The sequence below is a fragment of the Ictidomys tridecemlineatus genome, unplaced genomic scaffold (assembly GCF_052094955.1).
Source record: "Ictidomys tridecemlineatus isolate mIctTri1 unplaced genomic scaffold, mIctTri1.hap1 Scaffold_52, whole genome shotgun sequence".
Taxonomy (NCBI): domain Eukaryota; kingdom Metazoa; phylum Chordata; class Mammalia; order Rodentia; family Sciuridae; genus Ictidomys; species Ictidomys tridecemlineatus.
Genome location: NW_027523416.1, coordinates 2871884 through 2888141, shown reverse-complemented (window position 1 = coordinate 2888141; position 16258 = coordinate 2871884). Strand labels below are relative to the sequence as shown.

The window sequence follows — 16258 nt, the reverse complement described above, 5'->3', positions numbered from 1 at the left end:
AATTTTTAGACAAAAACTACAATATCAGTAGTTGAAGAGGATCTAAAACTTTTACAACTTAAGCTAAGAGCCTCGATGTCCACAAAATGTAATCTAGAAGGTGGGTTCTTCTTGAGAAGAAATTGCCATGTTGGAAAGACTTAAAAATTTATTGGAAAGATAAAGAATGGCTTTTTGCTTTCATGCTTCTTACTTTTCTTGGCACTACTCCCTCAAACAAGTTCTTAAGTCCTTGTACACATATAGAGATAAGCTGTTTTATCCTTTACAGACCAAATAAAGAAATTAGAAAATGACTGCAATTCACTACGGTCTTCTAAAGTTGGACTGGAAGAGGAATGCAAAACTCTTAGGCAGAAAGTGGAGATTTTAAATGAACTCTACCAGCAAAATGAGATGGCACTAAAAAAGTAAGATTTCCATTGTTTGTTATTGTTATCATTGTGTGAACTAACAGATAATTTTATCTAGTAGAGATTTGTCTTTTTTCCTTTGTGTTTTGTTTCCTATAAGTTGCATTTTTCTTTCCATCATCAGTCTTAAGAGTCCTGAGGTAGTTGGAACCATAAACTAAGGCTGTGAGGACATCGTAATCAATTGTCAAATTCATATGAAGGCAAGAAGTGGTAAACTGGTATTAACAGTCACTGATGTGGAAATACCTCTCAAAGATCTAGACCCTTTCTATGATCCCACTATTTATTTTAATTTCCTTTCATTGTGATCAGTTATGTAATTCTAATGTTTTGAACTTGTATCTCTAACTCTGGACCTTTAAAAATACTGAGTGATTTGGAATGACATGTTTTAGTAGAATAAAAACTTCAAAAAGGAATAATATTTACTTATTGATGGTACAAGTTTTGGACTTGAATATCTCAGATGTTCACACTAAAAATTGAACTGTGGCAAGGATTTTAGGAGTTATGATTACAGAAGTACTTGTTTGTAGTATATATTTATATATTAATCTTCTCAGTGTGGAGCTAGTTATTTTTTGGAAGTTCATTTGAAGATTTTAATCCACAAAAATACTTGAATTCTCTAAAAATAGTTTTTTTGTGTCAGATTTTATTTGTTTGCACCTGATTTATTAACAAGATATATATATATATATATATCTTGTTAAAGCAAAGACAGACCTTCTTATAGACCTAACTATTTTTAGGTATTTTGACTTCTGTTGCCTAATTAATGCATTAAATATTGAAACCTTTCCATTAACTTTTCTAAAATTCTGTGATCTCCAAGCGACCTTTTTAGAATCTCAAATTTTTGTTCAGGCCAGTTCTAAATGCCTGGCCTGTTTCAAAGAAACATTTCTCATTTTATCACTTTTTTTTTCAAAAGAACACTTGTTTTCTCTGTCCCTACTAGTAATATGAATGACCTAAATGGCAATTAATTTTCTTTGTAATGCAGTTAAATTGTAGCACTATTTTCCTCAACTCCTCCAAAATTCATTCAGTCATCATCTGTGGTTTGTACTCTTTTTACTCATCCCCAGGTACTATGTTAGTTCATGCCTGTGTCATCTTTTCTGTTTCTAACCTAGGTCATCTGTCTTCATTCTCCATTATTTATATTTTTATATAATTTATTTCAAATTCTTAGTAATTTTCTCTATAGCCGCTTGAGTGGACTTTCTAAAATATAAGTCTGTTCATGTCAATATGTGCCTGTGGTTTATGAAGAATTTGCTTTCTAATTAATGACCTGTTCTTTTTTTCTTCCTTGTATCTTTTTAATAGTTTAAATATTTTTAATTATTTTCCTCATTCCCTCTATAAGCTTGATGTAATCATAAATTATAATGGAATTATAATTATATAATTATAATTTTATTCATCTTCTCATAATTTAAAGGCCTTGGTATATATTCTGGATTTAATAAAAACCTGACATAGATTAATAGGTTTATTACTTGTTTTTATGGGCTTTAAGTAGCTCCTGAATCAGATAACTGTTGTGGCATCGTATGTTAGTACTTCGTATACCGTGAACTCCACAAGACATTCATTCAATTTATACACATATTTAAAGTTTCTGTAGTTCTGCATTCTACACTGTTGGTTTCTTATTTGAAATTATTTTCATTCTATTTGAACATTGTCCTTTAATGATAGATTTGATTAGTGTATCAAAGTAGTACAAGGATAAACAGAGAATAGTATTTTATCCACTAAATATTGCTACCTTTATAATCTGTATTAGGTTGACATGAACTTCATGATTAGAGTTAAAACCAGTTTCCATTTTTAAAGGATCTTTCTTTTGGCTACTGAATTTTGACTGTTACTTAGTTTTAGCAATTTGAAAATATCCAATTAATTACCATCTGTTTTAATTTTTTTTCTTTAAGGAGTCCATTATCATTGTTGTTTGGTCTTATCTCCCTCCCCTAGTTCCTGTAGTCATTTCTCTCTTTTTTTAACAGTTGTATTGGGAAGTGCCTAGGTGTAGTTTTCCCCACCCCACCCACTTTTTCCTCTTGCAGTTATGTTGCTTGGGACCATTAAACATTTCTTGAATTTTCGAGTCTTTTTCTAAATGTTGATTTTACCTCATTCTCTCTTCTGTAATGCATATTAGAATTTGATTTCCCCTGCCTCCTACATTCTGGATTTACTTCTTCTGGATATTTTCTTCTGACCTGTCTTAAAAGCAGTAGGATTTATTTTACTTCCCAAATCTGTTGTTAAAATCATTCATTGAGTTTAGGATTTTAAAAAGTTCAGGGTTTAAAATATTATTTTAGTTGTAGATGGACATAATATTTTATTTTATTTTTTATAGGATTTTTTAAGAGAGAGAGAAAGATAATTTTAATATTTATTTTTTAGTTTTTGGCGGACACAACATCTTTGTTTGTATGTGGTGCTGAGGATTGAACCCGGGCTGCACACATGCTAGACGAGCGCCTTACTGCTTGAGCCACATCCCCAGCCCGACACAATATTTTATTTATTTTATGTGGTGTTGAGGACTGATCCCAGTGCCCCACACATGTGGGGCACGTGCTTCACCACTGAGCCACAACCCCAGTCCTATTTCAGTACTACAGCTCAAACCCAGGACCTTGAGCCATGTGCTCTACTATTGAGCTACCTCCCCAGACTCCTTGCTCTTTCTCATAAGGGACTAGTGTCTTACTGCTTTCCAAGCTATCTTTAATCTCATCATTCTGCCTCTGCCTCCGAGTATCTTTGACTGTGTGTAGGTCACCACACCCAACTATTTCTTGGTTTTATAGTTTCTAATCCTTTGACAAAATTTATAATCTTTTTTTTCCCTCTTTTGTGGTGCTGGGGTTTGAACTCAGAGCCTTGTGTATGCAAGGCAGCACTCTACCAACTAAACTATATTCCCAGACCTGAAATTCATAATCTTGACTTTACTTTTTTGAAACATGTGCGGTTAACCCCATTAGGTGTTTTCCTTTTCTGTGGGATTTTTTCTCACAGAATTTTGTCTTATGGAGTGCCTGGTCAGTTTTGATTGGCTAACATTGTTGTGATAATTATACATGAAATTTGAGGACTAAGATGAAGTTATCTTCTTATAGAAAAGTGTTGAGGTTACTTGAGTAAGATTGTCACTTCAAACGTAGTCAGCAATTAAGATAATTCAAAAATGACTTGTCTTTTCAATGTTTCAGTATTGTTCCTTTTGGATTTTTTGCCTGTTCATCACTTAAGTGTGCAGTACTTTCTAATCTAAACTCAAAGGCTAGGGCTTTTATTAAGGGTCCCTTTATTTGTAGCCCCAAACACTTCTTTTTTTCTCTAAGCCCAGGAATTTGATGAAGGCTTAGTTCAGACTCATTATATCTTTGTGTTATCTTCAATATGTGGGTAAACCTAGGAGAAAAGTACCTTAAAGTGCCAGCCTTACTTGTAATTCTGAGATTCCTTTTTCTAATGGATCTTGGCCACATACATATATCTTTACTGCCTTTTTAGCTTGTATCCTTTCAAACACAATTTTATATTCTTATAAAGATGTTTTGATTGTTCTTAGTACTCTCAGACTAACTCTTTGTTAATTGGAAACAAAATTCTCTCTGTCCTTCAAGATTCAGTTTTCTCCATATTCCTTCTTAAGCCAGTGGGGAAAATTATTATATTCCTTTAGGCATCATTTATACCTGAAACAGTGAGCTCTTTTATTCTTTAGCATCTTACAAGGTAACTAGTATATTATAGCCACTCATAAAATACTTGCTGAAGAATTAAATGAGAAGCTATATAAGAATATATAATCCCCTTTTTCTATTTGGTATCAATAATCCTTTTTTACTATAGTTCTTCTGATTTATGGAAAATTAAGTTTCAAGTTAATTATCTTTTGAATTGGAACTATGGCTAAAGTAGTACAAGGATAGCAGAAAATAGTATTTTTAAAATCATTAAATGTGGCTACCTTTGTCTCAGTAGATGAACATCTTGAGTTTCATGATCAGAGTTAAAACTTGTCAGTAGATAATACTCTGATCATGGGTCAGTTTGGCTTCTTTTTCTGGTTGACAGACATTATCAAAACTCAGATTTGTCTTTTTGCTTAATTGCAATTCTTTTGAAATATATATCTAAAGTGTCAAAAATGTTCTGTGGTTAATTGCATAGCTAAAAGACATATTCTAGAAGATTTTTTCTTTGACTGACTATATCTTTATTATGGTACCAGTCTTGGATTGAGAAAAGAGTTCCTCCATGACAAAGATATACTTAGTGTCCTACCCATGGCAGAAACGAGAAAAGAATTATCCCCTGCTTTATCCTAATATGTTTAATTATGTTAGGTTGATCAGTCCTGATCTTCCACATTGAAGTAAAGTGAGTTTTTATTATCTTACACACAGGAGACTTGCCCTTGGGGCACATGTTGTTTTCACATTTATTTTATTTACTGGTAAATAGAGAATTAAGAGGAGAAATTAGAAAATGTAAGTGATTTGCCAGAGTTTGATTTAGGAAATTGCAGGTTTGAATTCCTATTTTATGTGCCTAAGCATTTTATAGAATTGTGGGAAGTGATATTCACAGAGAAAAACTTTTGATTTGATAACTGGCTTTATTTTAGGAAACTAAGCCAAGAAGAATATGAGAGACTAGAAAGAGAGCAGCGGCTGTCAGCTGCAGATGAAAAGGTGGTTTCCGCTGTACAGGAAGTTAAAAATTACAAGTGAGTTCAGTTTCTAAAGGAGGGTGTCAGTGTCTAATGAACTAGTGTTAGCTTTCTTTTTTAATCTTTTTTTACATTATGTAGATAGAAGAAAATAGCATGGAAGTATAAATAACGAGAGGATATGAATACATTCAATTCACACAGGAGAAAAAATAAATTTCAACTTTACAAATGAAAAATGTTAACAAAAATTTACTTATAGCCAATGGGCAAGACCATAGGGAACTTGGTCAATGCAAACAGTTCTGGGGGTTTTGTATGTTGTAGTAATTCTTTAAGAAATCAATTTGCTGTGTGATGTATCAAGACCCACAAAAGTGTGGCATTTGATAGACCTTGGAAATCTTTTATGGATATAATTTGAAAAAAAGAAAAAAAGTTTTAAGGAGGAAGATATTTCTAGCAGAATTACTTGAGAACACACTGATGAACAGTTAAGGAAATTATAATTTATCATTCAGAATCTCTAGCAATTAAATGATAAATAAGTTATTAGTATTGGGTCTTTATTTTATTTATTTATTTATTTATTTTTGGTGTTTTACTACTAAGCTACATCCTTAGACCTTTTTTTTACTTTGAGACAGGGTCTCAGTTGCATAGGTTCCCACTTAATTGCTGAGACTGACCTCGAACTTGTGATCCTCCTGCCTCAGCTTCCCAATCATTGGGATTACTGGCATGTGGCATTGCACCTGGCCTGTAGTATTAGTTTTGATCACACTGGATTCATATAACTATAGAAATGTTTTTCTTATGTATGATAAAGTCTTTAAAAGTATAGCTGATGGAATAAAGGGAAAATGGTCAGAAATGTTTCAAATGTTATTCAATTGTTGTAATTCTTAGGCGGAGAATTGAAGAGATGGAAGAAGCATTACAGAAAACCAAGCACTCATTTAACAACCAGGTAGTAATTAATACTGTCCTGTAGTTGCAGAATTCTTTGATATCTAATACAGACAATTATAGGCTATTATAATGAGTCCCTAAAAACATATTTTTTAATGTGTTGTCTTTTTCAGATTGCTATGCATGAGAAGAAAGCTCATGATAATTGGGTAAGATTTTTTTCCCCCTTTTCTTTATTTTGTGCATAGCCTACTGCAACTGAATTTGAATATTTTCTCTTTAATAGCTCAAAGCTCGTTCTGCAGCAAGAGCTATAGCTGAAGAGAAAAGGGAAGCTGCTAATTTGAGACAGAAGTATGTGATTTTGGTATCTTCCTATATGTTTTATAGTGTTTTAAGGTTATGCTAGATATTATCTATGAAGGAATAGATTGCTGTTTCATAATTCAGAATATTTCTCAATATTCAAGACTATTGGAAATGACCCAAAAGATCGCAGTGCGTCAAGATGAACCCGGGATTGTAAAACCTATGCTGGGAAGACCAAATTTACGAAATCCTCCTCAGAGAGGTAGGGGGCACTTTGTAAAAGGAGCTATTTTATTTCTTGGTGCAGAATGTACATAAATTACTTTTTATTTCTGTGTGTAATGGTTATGAAATAATCTGAATGATTTGCTAAAGCAGGAGGTGAGGGTTGGTGTCAGGGAGAAGGCTGCCTTAAAGTAGTAACACGGCATTGTTGTCTTTAGGTCCACTGAGCCATAATGGCTCTTTTGGTCCATCCCCCATGAATGGTGGAGAATGTTCCCCTCCACTGACAGCAGAGCCAGCTGGGAGACCTCCTTCTGCTACTCTTAATCAAAAAGATATGCCTAGAAACGGATTTGGTGAGCATTCACATGTTGCTTTATAGTAAACTGCTTCAAGGTTTTTTTTTTCCCTTTTGAATATTCTAATGAAAACATAGAATTTGGGCCTGTACAATATATAGAAGATAATTTCTTACTTTATCATAGTGAATGTTTTCTGTAAAATCTGTTCTAGAATAGAAAACATTTTTTTTCCTTGAGGTCCCTGTATTGTTTTTTTCTTTTAAATTTTACACTGTGAAGTGTAAACCTTTATCTTTAAATTAAATCTCTATGGTGTTCCTTTCCCAAATATTATAAAAGTAGCCTTAAACTTTTTGTAGCATACATATTTCCAACATGAAATACTGAATCTTATTTCAAATTCTAAATAGGACTGTAGTCTTGGTAAGATTGGAAGTCAGGTTATACAGACTAAAGAAAAGCCAGCCTACACATACTTCAAGTCTATAGCTTAAAGTTTAGGACCAGTACTTATTAATCTCCTGTTCTATCAACCCAAGGCAGTTCTTTATTTTACTTAAGTCTCTTCATAAATTGTGATTTACGTATTGGGCAACCCATTTTTTTAAAAAAAATATTTTTTAATTGTAGATGGACATGATATTTTTATTTATTTTTTAAATGTGTGCTGAGAATCACATCCAGTGCCTCACACATGCTAGGCAAACACTCTACAACTGAGCTATGACACCAACCCCTGGGCAACCCATTTTTCATGTTGCTTTCTAGTTATTGTTGAACTCTGACCTGTCCACCAGTGGTTTATTTCTTCTGAAAAATACATACAAGGGCTCTGATCTTTCTTTCCCAAGGTCAATGGTAAAGACCTCGTACTGGTCTTCTGAGGCATCTGGGAAACCCGTTGCCTCTGGTAAAGGGACCAAGTAATTTCAAAGAATCTGTAATTGTGGATGGAGGATTTTTATTCTTTTCATGTTAGAATAAGTCTGAATCCATTCTTTGATCTCTAACAGACTCAGGATGTGGTCCAGCTCACATGAACAGCAGCTCCAGAAGTTCTTCTCCAGCTAAGGTGACGAATGAGGGCAAGGTAAGTTCTGTAGTTACTGTGAATCATGTGGTCATGCAGGAACATGTAGCTTTCCTACAGTACTTGCTCTTTGCTTTATCCTTCTTTGTGTTCTATTTGTACTATCCCATTTGTTTTTTAAAAAGCAAACTGTTCCCCAAGAACCTGAGACCCCCCTCAGTCTCCACCCTTACTTCTTTGACTGAGCATCCAGTTGGAGTAAGTACTTAGAGGTTGAGAACTGAATTGGGTTTTATTCTGTGCATTTATGGGAAGGATATTCAGAGCATGACACTGATCTTGTTTGCTTTAAACTGCATGCAATATTGAGCTTACTTTTCTCCTTAACTTGGGAATGTTGCTTAAGTGTGTACAACTATAATGAACTACAGAATGTGAAAAGTTATCACTCTAACTTTATATGGTGTTTTGTGTTGAATGTTCTAAGGCAAAGTAAATTCATTATAAATTATATAATTCATCATTTTTATTTTTGTTTGGAAGAATATTATTTAAGAATTCCTCCATTTGTGCAAACCCTATTTTGAGTGATTTGAATTAGATTGGTATCAGATATTCTGTGAAACAATGATCATCTGAAATGACCTCTTGAGCTAGTCCCAAGAAATGGTCTCATTTGTTCACATAAGTGTATTCTCTTGTAACTGTGTTGCTATTATATCTGGTAGGTCTTCTGCAGCTCTATAATAAAATAAATTTTTAATTGTTTAGTTTCAAACCCACTACTCATAGGAAATGATAAATCAATATCTCAAATGGTGTACAGTAAATGAAAGTAAATATTAAAGGCTTGTCTTCCTAATTTGTGTATATAGCACTGTGATGGAAAATACTTCTCAAGTTCCAGTGTATATATATTCCAGGAGTATACATCTCTGGAGAAATCTAAGGGCAGCTTAGATAAGACCCCAAACCCCTTTGTAGTAGAAGATTTAAAAGAGAGCAAAGACCCATTGTTAGAGAGGAATAGAGGTGGGAAAAGCATGGCTTGGAGGCAAAACTGGGATTGAGTTCTTTAATATGCAGTGTGGCCTTCAACAAATTATGATATCCCATTTGCTTTTGTTCCCTCTTATTTAAAACAAGACAGTCTACTTAAAGATCTCAGAGGTTGAATAATATATGAAAGACTTACTGAAGATATAGTAGAATAGTAGCTATTATTACATGAGTAGAGAATGGATTTTTCATTTTATTCTGTTCATTCTTAATATGGAAGTAATGAGCTATTGTGATGAAAAGGAAGTGATGGGGATGGGGGGACTCCCTTTGAAATAGATTGTAGTGAATACAGCATGACATACTGGTCAGAAATCACCTCTGTTAATAACCCCTGCCAGTTCTCTTGCCTTTCCCTTTCCTGTGCAGATATAATCAGTAACAAACTGCTCCCTCTTGTGGCATCCTTCCAACTTCTGTAAGCTGTCAGTGGGAATACACAGGAGGGGTGGGTAGAGTTTTGTTGCACTGATGGTGTTCTCTGGACAGGTTTTGGGTTTTAGCTTTTATAGGTATTGGTACTTTGTCTTAATACATAGGAATTTTAAAACTTTTAACTGCTTTCAAATCTTAAATTGCAGGTTCATATGGCTATGAAAGGGCCCCCTCCTTTCTCAGGGGTACCCTTCATGGGACCCCCGATGGGACGGCCTCCACCACCTCCCATTTGGTATGGACCGCCACTTCAGCACGGTGGGCCTTTTGGGCCTTGGCCAATTCCTCCACCATTTGGTATGATGATTGACTTATAAATCACATTCATCTTCCACTTCTATTGCTTGCTAAAACAGTTGGTTGCTATCTCGGGTCTTAATAATGAAAGGATAAAGCTGAGTACATTTTAACTTTTCCTCCAGTTTTCTGGGACATATGGGACACTACATAATCTTATACTGAGATAGGCAATAGCTATCTCTCATAGACAAGGATAAGGGGCTATATACAGAAAAGCCAGAAATATTACTTCTGCAGATGTTTGTTGAAAATCTGTTGATATACACTGCAATAGATGGAAAGGTGGATGAGACGCATGCCATAACTTAAAATTTTGTCACATATATGAAAATCCTATAACATAAAGTTTGTAATCACCCATAATGGAAGCATAAGCAGTAGGTTATAGAATATAGAAAAGGAAAAGTCAAACCCTCCTTACCTTGAAAAATGTCAGAGGGAAGTGTTAAAGAGGATTTAACAGTGACCTAATAAATGTTCCTGGTTTAATTAGGTGGCTGTGGAAGGCCTTTTCCGAGGGCATGCATGCACCTTGATTCTGATGGCATGTGTAAAGTCCATGCTGAAATACTTCATGAATTTTTAATGGATACAGTAATAAATAGTGAGATTTCCTTTTATCAAAATTTCTTTGATGTAGTAAAGTTCTTATTTCATAATCTATCATCTTGTCATGGTAATACTTCCAAATATAAATGGAGCTCTTGTGAGATAGAAATAATTCTGCAATTATATAGTAGGGAAAGAAAAAAGACAAGCCTGGAGCTAGGTAGAGCCATGTTAAATCCTTAATATGTTACTTCATGGCTGGTTGGTCAAAGGCTATAACCTAAACTTGTTCCATCTCAGTTTGCCTCATCTGGCAAGTCAGGATGTTCACCAGCTGATGTTCTAGGCTTGGGAGAAATTAAAGACTATATTAACATACTTGAAATCACCCTAGTTCAGAAATTTCTGGGTATTTACATAACTTCCTTTTTTATTTTCCAGGTCCTGGTATGCGTCCACCAATAGGCTTCAGAGAATATGCACCAGGTGTTACACCTGGAAAATGGGATTTGCCTTTTGACCCTCGTGATTTTTTTCCAGGACCTGCACCAGCACCATTCAGACCTTTAGGCTCATTTGGCCCAAGAGAGTACTTCATTCCTGGTGCCCCATTACCACCTCCAACTCATGGTCCCCAAGACTATGGGCCACCACCTGCTGCAAAAGACTTAATGCCTTCAGGCTTTAAAGATGAACCTCCACCTAATTCTCAAGAGTAGTGAGGGCTGTTCACAGGCCTTAAAACAGGGCCCATAAAATTAACCTCTGACACTTAGTCAGAGTTAAAGGATTATTGGCTTCAAAATATAAAAGTTTATTTTAAATGGTTTATGTTTTCAGAATGAAGCTGCCTTGGCACAGTATACATTTTGAGCCAAAATATTTTCCCCCTAAATATCCCCCACTTAAGCTAGAGTATCCTTCCAATTTAAAAATGTGCAATAAGGAATACCTTTGTTTTAGTTAATGTAGCATATACAATTGCTAAATGATTTAGAATGTCATAATTATGGACATTTCCTGTGGAAATGCTTTAAGAACTTATATTTCCATTATCCTATTATTAGTGTATTCCAGTTGATAACAGAGAAATGGTGTTTTTTAAGCTTGATTTTTTTTTCTCTTTCAATATCTGGTCACAGAGACTGTTGGGCTAAAAATGTTTACTCAAAGATCATAAACTTCATTTTCCTTCTTGCTGAAGTTCTTTGTTGTAATAGTTCATAAAAATTGTTTATTAATATTTCCCAAGTGTCTGTTGATTCATTGGATCGTCATGAGACTTTGTGCCATTGGGGAAGCATGTAAACGCACTCTCAGAACTGAAGATGGTGACTTGGCAGCATATCCCTGTTGCTCACTGTTAAGGAGGCTGGACCTTGGTCAACTGTGGACTTCTACAGAGGATTTCTTTTACTTGTGAGAAGTCTTGTGGCGCTATTTTTGTAGCACATTCATGTACTTTTTTCTAACCACTGTCCATGTGAGAATGCTTTTCTGAGAATGAGTTTACATTAGTAGCAAGAGCTACTGCTTTTGCCATTATTGCATTATAACAGTAAAATATAAGGTGGTATGTTGTGTCTATAAAAAATAAGGAAATTTCTTTTTAAAAATGTACACAACACACTCTTCTCTTTCCCATACCTTCCCACTGATTTTCAAGGAATATGATAAAAAAATTAGAAAAGTATAATCCTCTAAGAATGAATGAAACTCTAAGGCTTATAATGTCTTTACTCAGCAACTACGGGCTGAATTAAATTCTTTTTTTTTTTGATAGATACTCAAACATATTTTATTTAAAAAACAATTAAAGCAAGTCCTGAATCTGTAACTACTGTCTTTAAAACAATGTTTCTAAGAACTAGCTCTCCAGAACTGTAATTTTAATTACAGCAATTTTAACAGTACATTTTAAGAGGTTTAAGATTTAAATAAAATTATAAAAGCCTGATACTTTTGTTTACTGCTAGACCATATTCTTCCATTCTTTTAAATTCTAGAAAGTAATAGGATTGTTGAAACCTAGAACGTAACATATCATTGTTTTTTTATGTCCCCTAAGTATTCTCAAAATAGGGGCAAAAGCTTCAGTGTGAAACAAAATCTGTGTGAAACAAAATCTCTAAACTACTGAAGATAACTCAGAATCAAAATGAATTCTTCCTAAAGGACTCAAATTCTATCTACATAACCTCCATTTAATATTAGAAGCAGCAGCTGTGTGTAAGAGGAAAACCATATAATAGCTTATGCCATTTTTAACCATGTAAAATAAAATTTAAGTCACAAACACATTTTGAATGTATCTTTCAACCTCTACAGGACACAAGGCAATGCTGAAGTTACTATAACTTCTAATTTTAAAATAGCATTTAAATAAAGGTGATGTCAGCTAGGAAGATAGATTTTCAAGAAAAGGCAGATTTATTATTTTATTCAAAGCAACAGTAGTTTTCCCTCTAAAGCCTTTTTTGTATTTATTCTATTAGTAAGTTATAATGCGTTCTACGTAGTTTAACTGAGCAGTTCTGAACCCACCCATAGTTGCCTCTCCTTACATCCATCTGATTGATTGTACCACTTCTGTAGCAAAGCCCAAGGTAGCTGCCCATATACAGGTTGTGTAGAGAATACTGTCCCTTGATTCAAGTATACTTTTGTATCTCAAAAGTTTTAGAAGTCCTCTCCAGCAAATTGTGTTTTAGTTTAGTTACTAAAATCATTTCATTTGTGAAGCAGTAGTGTTTCAACCTGAAAGTATTATTGCTATAATTGTAATTATTGTCCAGTAACTCATCCCCTCCCACACTAGAAAGTAAATTTAAACAACTAATTTGTGAGATACAGATTGCTTTGTGTTAACTGCTTCAAGATAAAATCACCTTTTTTTTGGGGGGGGGAGGTTTGGTCATTCTGGTCTGAATTAAAGCTAAGCTGATGACAATGTTCAATTTAAGTTTGTTTAATGCTGATGAAAGACATTCATACAAAGCATCCTCTTTTTTTTTTCATATAACCCCATTCTTTGGTGGAAGCTGGGGTTGTGGCTAAGTGGTAGAGTACTTGCCTAGCACAGGCAGGACCCTGGGTTTAATCCTCAGCACCACATAAATAAATAGAGGTTAAAAAAAAGCATTCTTATGTGAAGGATGCTAAATGTTTCTACATACAAATTATCACTTTGAGGGGCTGGGGTTGCATGTGAGGCACTGGGTTTGATCCTCAGCACCACATATAAATATAAAGGTACTGTGTCCATCTACAACCAAAAAAAAAAGGTTTGTTTTTTTTTAAATTATCACTTTGATATACATGTTTTATAGTATTAGAGAACAGAAAGAACAATGTATCAGTTTTGCTACATTTTAATAGTAGATTTTAAGGGAGCAACATCAAACATCAGTAACATCAAACAAAAAAGGTACTGAGTACTCCACAGAGCACAGAGTGCTGCCAAGTGCCTTGGAAAGTTTACATGACATGGAGAAGATGAGGCCCTTCTCTTGAGAAGTTTACAGTCTGGAAATTTTGACTACTCAGAGTTTCAGTTGAGTGAACATTTTATTAAGGCAAATTCTTCATTTCCTAGAACTACTGTAGACTGAACTATTTTTGCACTTGTGAAATTAACTCAATCCAGATGAAAGAAAAGACTAAATTTGGTTGATAATTCTTTCAGGCTCATATAGTTTTATGAGTCTAGTAAACAAAACTGACCTAACAGACAACTGAAAAATTAAAGACTAGATCTCTTGAAGTGCAAGGGCTAAAACAACTGTTATTTGTTTTAAAAAGCAAACGGATGGTATGATTAGGGTTTACACTAGTTTAAAAATAGGCCAAGTATTGCATTCCCTTCATGCATTGTTCATTTAAAATAGTGAATATTAAAATACGTGGGTTCTACATGTAACCCACAAAAAAGCTCCTCACAAATCTTTGTTCTGTGTATCAAATATACACCTTGTGTACTATGAAAGATTTATGTCTCATCAAGTAAAAAGTAATGTAAATAGTGAAATTATAATAGGCTAATGACCTGCATATTTTCATATGAATGTAAATATATCTAAATAGGAAATAAATGGCAGACATATCTACCTATATTAAAAAAAATAAAATATCTTTCCAGATGTTGCATACTCATCACTTTATGAAGACAAGGTATGCAGGTTTTAAGGTTTCACAATCAGTTGTCAGAAAAACAGCAGTTGTTCCTAAAGTATCTCATTATCATGTGACTCAATTATTTTTAGATGACATGATTTAGAAGACGTAAACCCACCCCAAAATTTGTAATTATTCTGAGATGGTTTTAATGTTAACCCTAGAATCATTAATGTTAACCCTAAAAACAATAGCAATGTGATGTAGAACAACTAATCAACATGACTAAAAATGTGCTCACTTTCAGAAAAACAATCTGGTCATCTGGAAAAAAAAATCACAGCTACAATCTGGGGAACACTCCCATATAGGATATTGATCTGATCAAGGCACACTATTTCTAAGTAGAACTATCAGATGAGGGTGAATTTAGGCCAGCTCTAAGGAACAGCCTATAAGACAGACCATAACTGATCCAATTTCCTTTCAAAGCAATCTGGTACTATCCTACCCACTTCAATTCAAAAGTTTGAAGTTAATTCAAATCAAAAGACCATATTGGAGCAAAAGTGAGCAAATGTGTAAACTCTAGCACATTCTTATTGCTATATTAAGTTTGAAGATGAGCATACCTACCACAGCAGTATTGTTCCAGGAAGCAGGGTAGGAACAGTGGTAAATTAGGAAACAGGCTATTAATTGCACAATTAATAGGAAAGTAAAAACAAGTTTCAAAATCTACAATAAACCTGTATCCAAAGGAGTCATAACAATGAGGTGCTGGACTTTAGTTCTGTGGTACAGCTTTGCAATGGACTCACTGGCCTATAGGTACGGCTCACTTCTTGCCTCCTGAAGGATGAATATGCTACACAGAGCTATGATGGTTTCTACTGAGTGGTAAAATTCACAGAAATTAGACATTACTCATGTCAGAATAATTCCTTGTGCAAAGTTTGATGTAGATAAAGATAAAGTGGTTTCTTGGTCAATAACTGCAATTTCTTTTAAAGTCAGTGGGTTTCTTGTATCTGTAACCACAATAGATTTAAAATACTTTGATGATTGATCTACTCCAATGTTACATTCTCGATAAGAGGGACTAAGAAGAAACATGAACTAGTAACCATTAGAACAGTATGAATCCTATATGTATATCACTTACAGTTCTATTACAGTTGGCCCAGGTTTAATCTCATCCATCTCCATGAAAGCAAAACACTTGGTGCTGGTAAACCTTTTTTTTAAGCTTGTAGTGTTTGAATTCAAAGAAGATAGCTGCACCTAAGGAATTAAAACAAACAACATAAGCCAGAGACCACACATTTCTTATGTGTCACCAGAAGCCTATGATTTTACAAAGTAACATGTGTCAAACAGTCTGATGACACAACTGTTGATAACTCACTATGGCTGTCACTCCAAGCTCTGGTACTAGCATGTCTGAGTGACATTTCTCCATATCATTTAATTCTACAAAGTACAACAAAATTGTATAGCAAGAATGTAAGTTATGTACACAGGTAGAATCATAAACTACCAAAGAATATAAAATATTAAATACCACAAGAAAAACAGAAGTTACTTAAGTATCAGCAGTACCTATAAAAATAGTTTCAATAAGCACCTATATTAGATAGAATAGAAATTTAAGAGTTTCTTTAAAAAAAATTCTACCTTATATCATTTCTCTCCCTCCTGAAACAACCACGCCCAGATTGTCCTTTCCATATTCTTAAAAACTAACTGCCAGTTATAGTATCTTTTTACCCAATGCATCTTATTGAAAGAAAAAAAAATAATTTAACTGTTAGAAAGTAATCATTAGGTTCCTAAAAGGACGTAAGGTAATTATTAGGGAACCTGCTTCCTTAACTCTGTATTATGAGAAAAACTT

The 16258-nt window shown here is 34.1% G+C and overlaps 1 protein-coding gene and 1 long non-coding RNA gene across 11 annotated transcripts in view; one reads left to right on the top strand and one right to left on the bottom strand.

The window, feature by feature from the left end:
- Positions 1–12546, top strand: part of LOC144373879 (transport and Golgi organization protein 1 homolog) — a 168719-nt gene extending 156173 nt beyond the window's left edge. For 9 of the 10 annotated variants that reach the window (XM_078036852.1, XM_078036851.1, XM_078036850.1 and 6 more), the window contains 11 exons: positions 10–100; positions 272–410; positions 5083–5184; positions 6037–6097; positions 6213–6248; positions 6326–6393; positions 6510–6610; positions 6792–6929; positions 7889–7965; positions 9546–9696; positions 10690–11491. In XM_078036852.1, the coding sequence (XP_077892978.1) occupies positions 10–100; positions 272–410; positions 5083–5184; positions 6037–6097; positions 6213–6248; positions 6326–6393; positions 6510–6610; positions 6792–6929; positions 7889–7965; positions 9546–9696; positions 10690–10967 (1242 nt within the window). In that variant the 3' untranslated portion in view covers positions 10968–11491. Of the gene's footprint in view, positions 1–9; positions 101–271; positions 411–5082; positions 5185–6036; positions 6098–6212; positions 6249–6325; positions 6394–6509; positions 6611–6791; positions 6930–7888; positions 7966–9545; positions 9697–10689 lie in introns of all 10 variants that reach the window. The other variant, XM_078036845.1, reaches the window with a different exon arrangement.
- Positions 1–16258, bottom strand: part of LOC144373880 (uncharacterized) — a 74145-nt gene that overhangs the window by 57287 nt on the left and 600 nt on the right. Inside the window, exon 2 of the long non-coding RNA XR_013433447.1 lies at positions 15527–15645. This is a non-coding gene — a long non-coding RNA (uncharacterized LOC144373880). The remainder of the gene's footprint in view (positions 1–15526; positions 15646–16258) is intronic.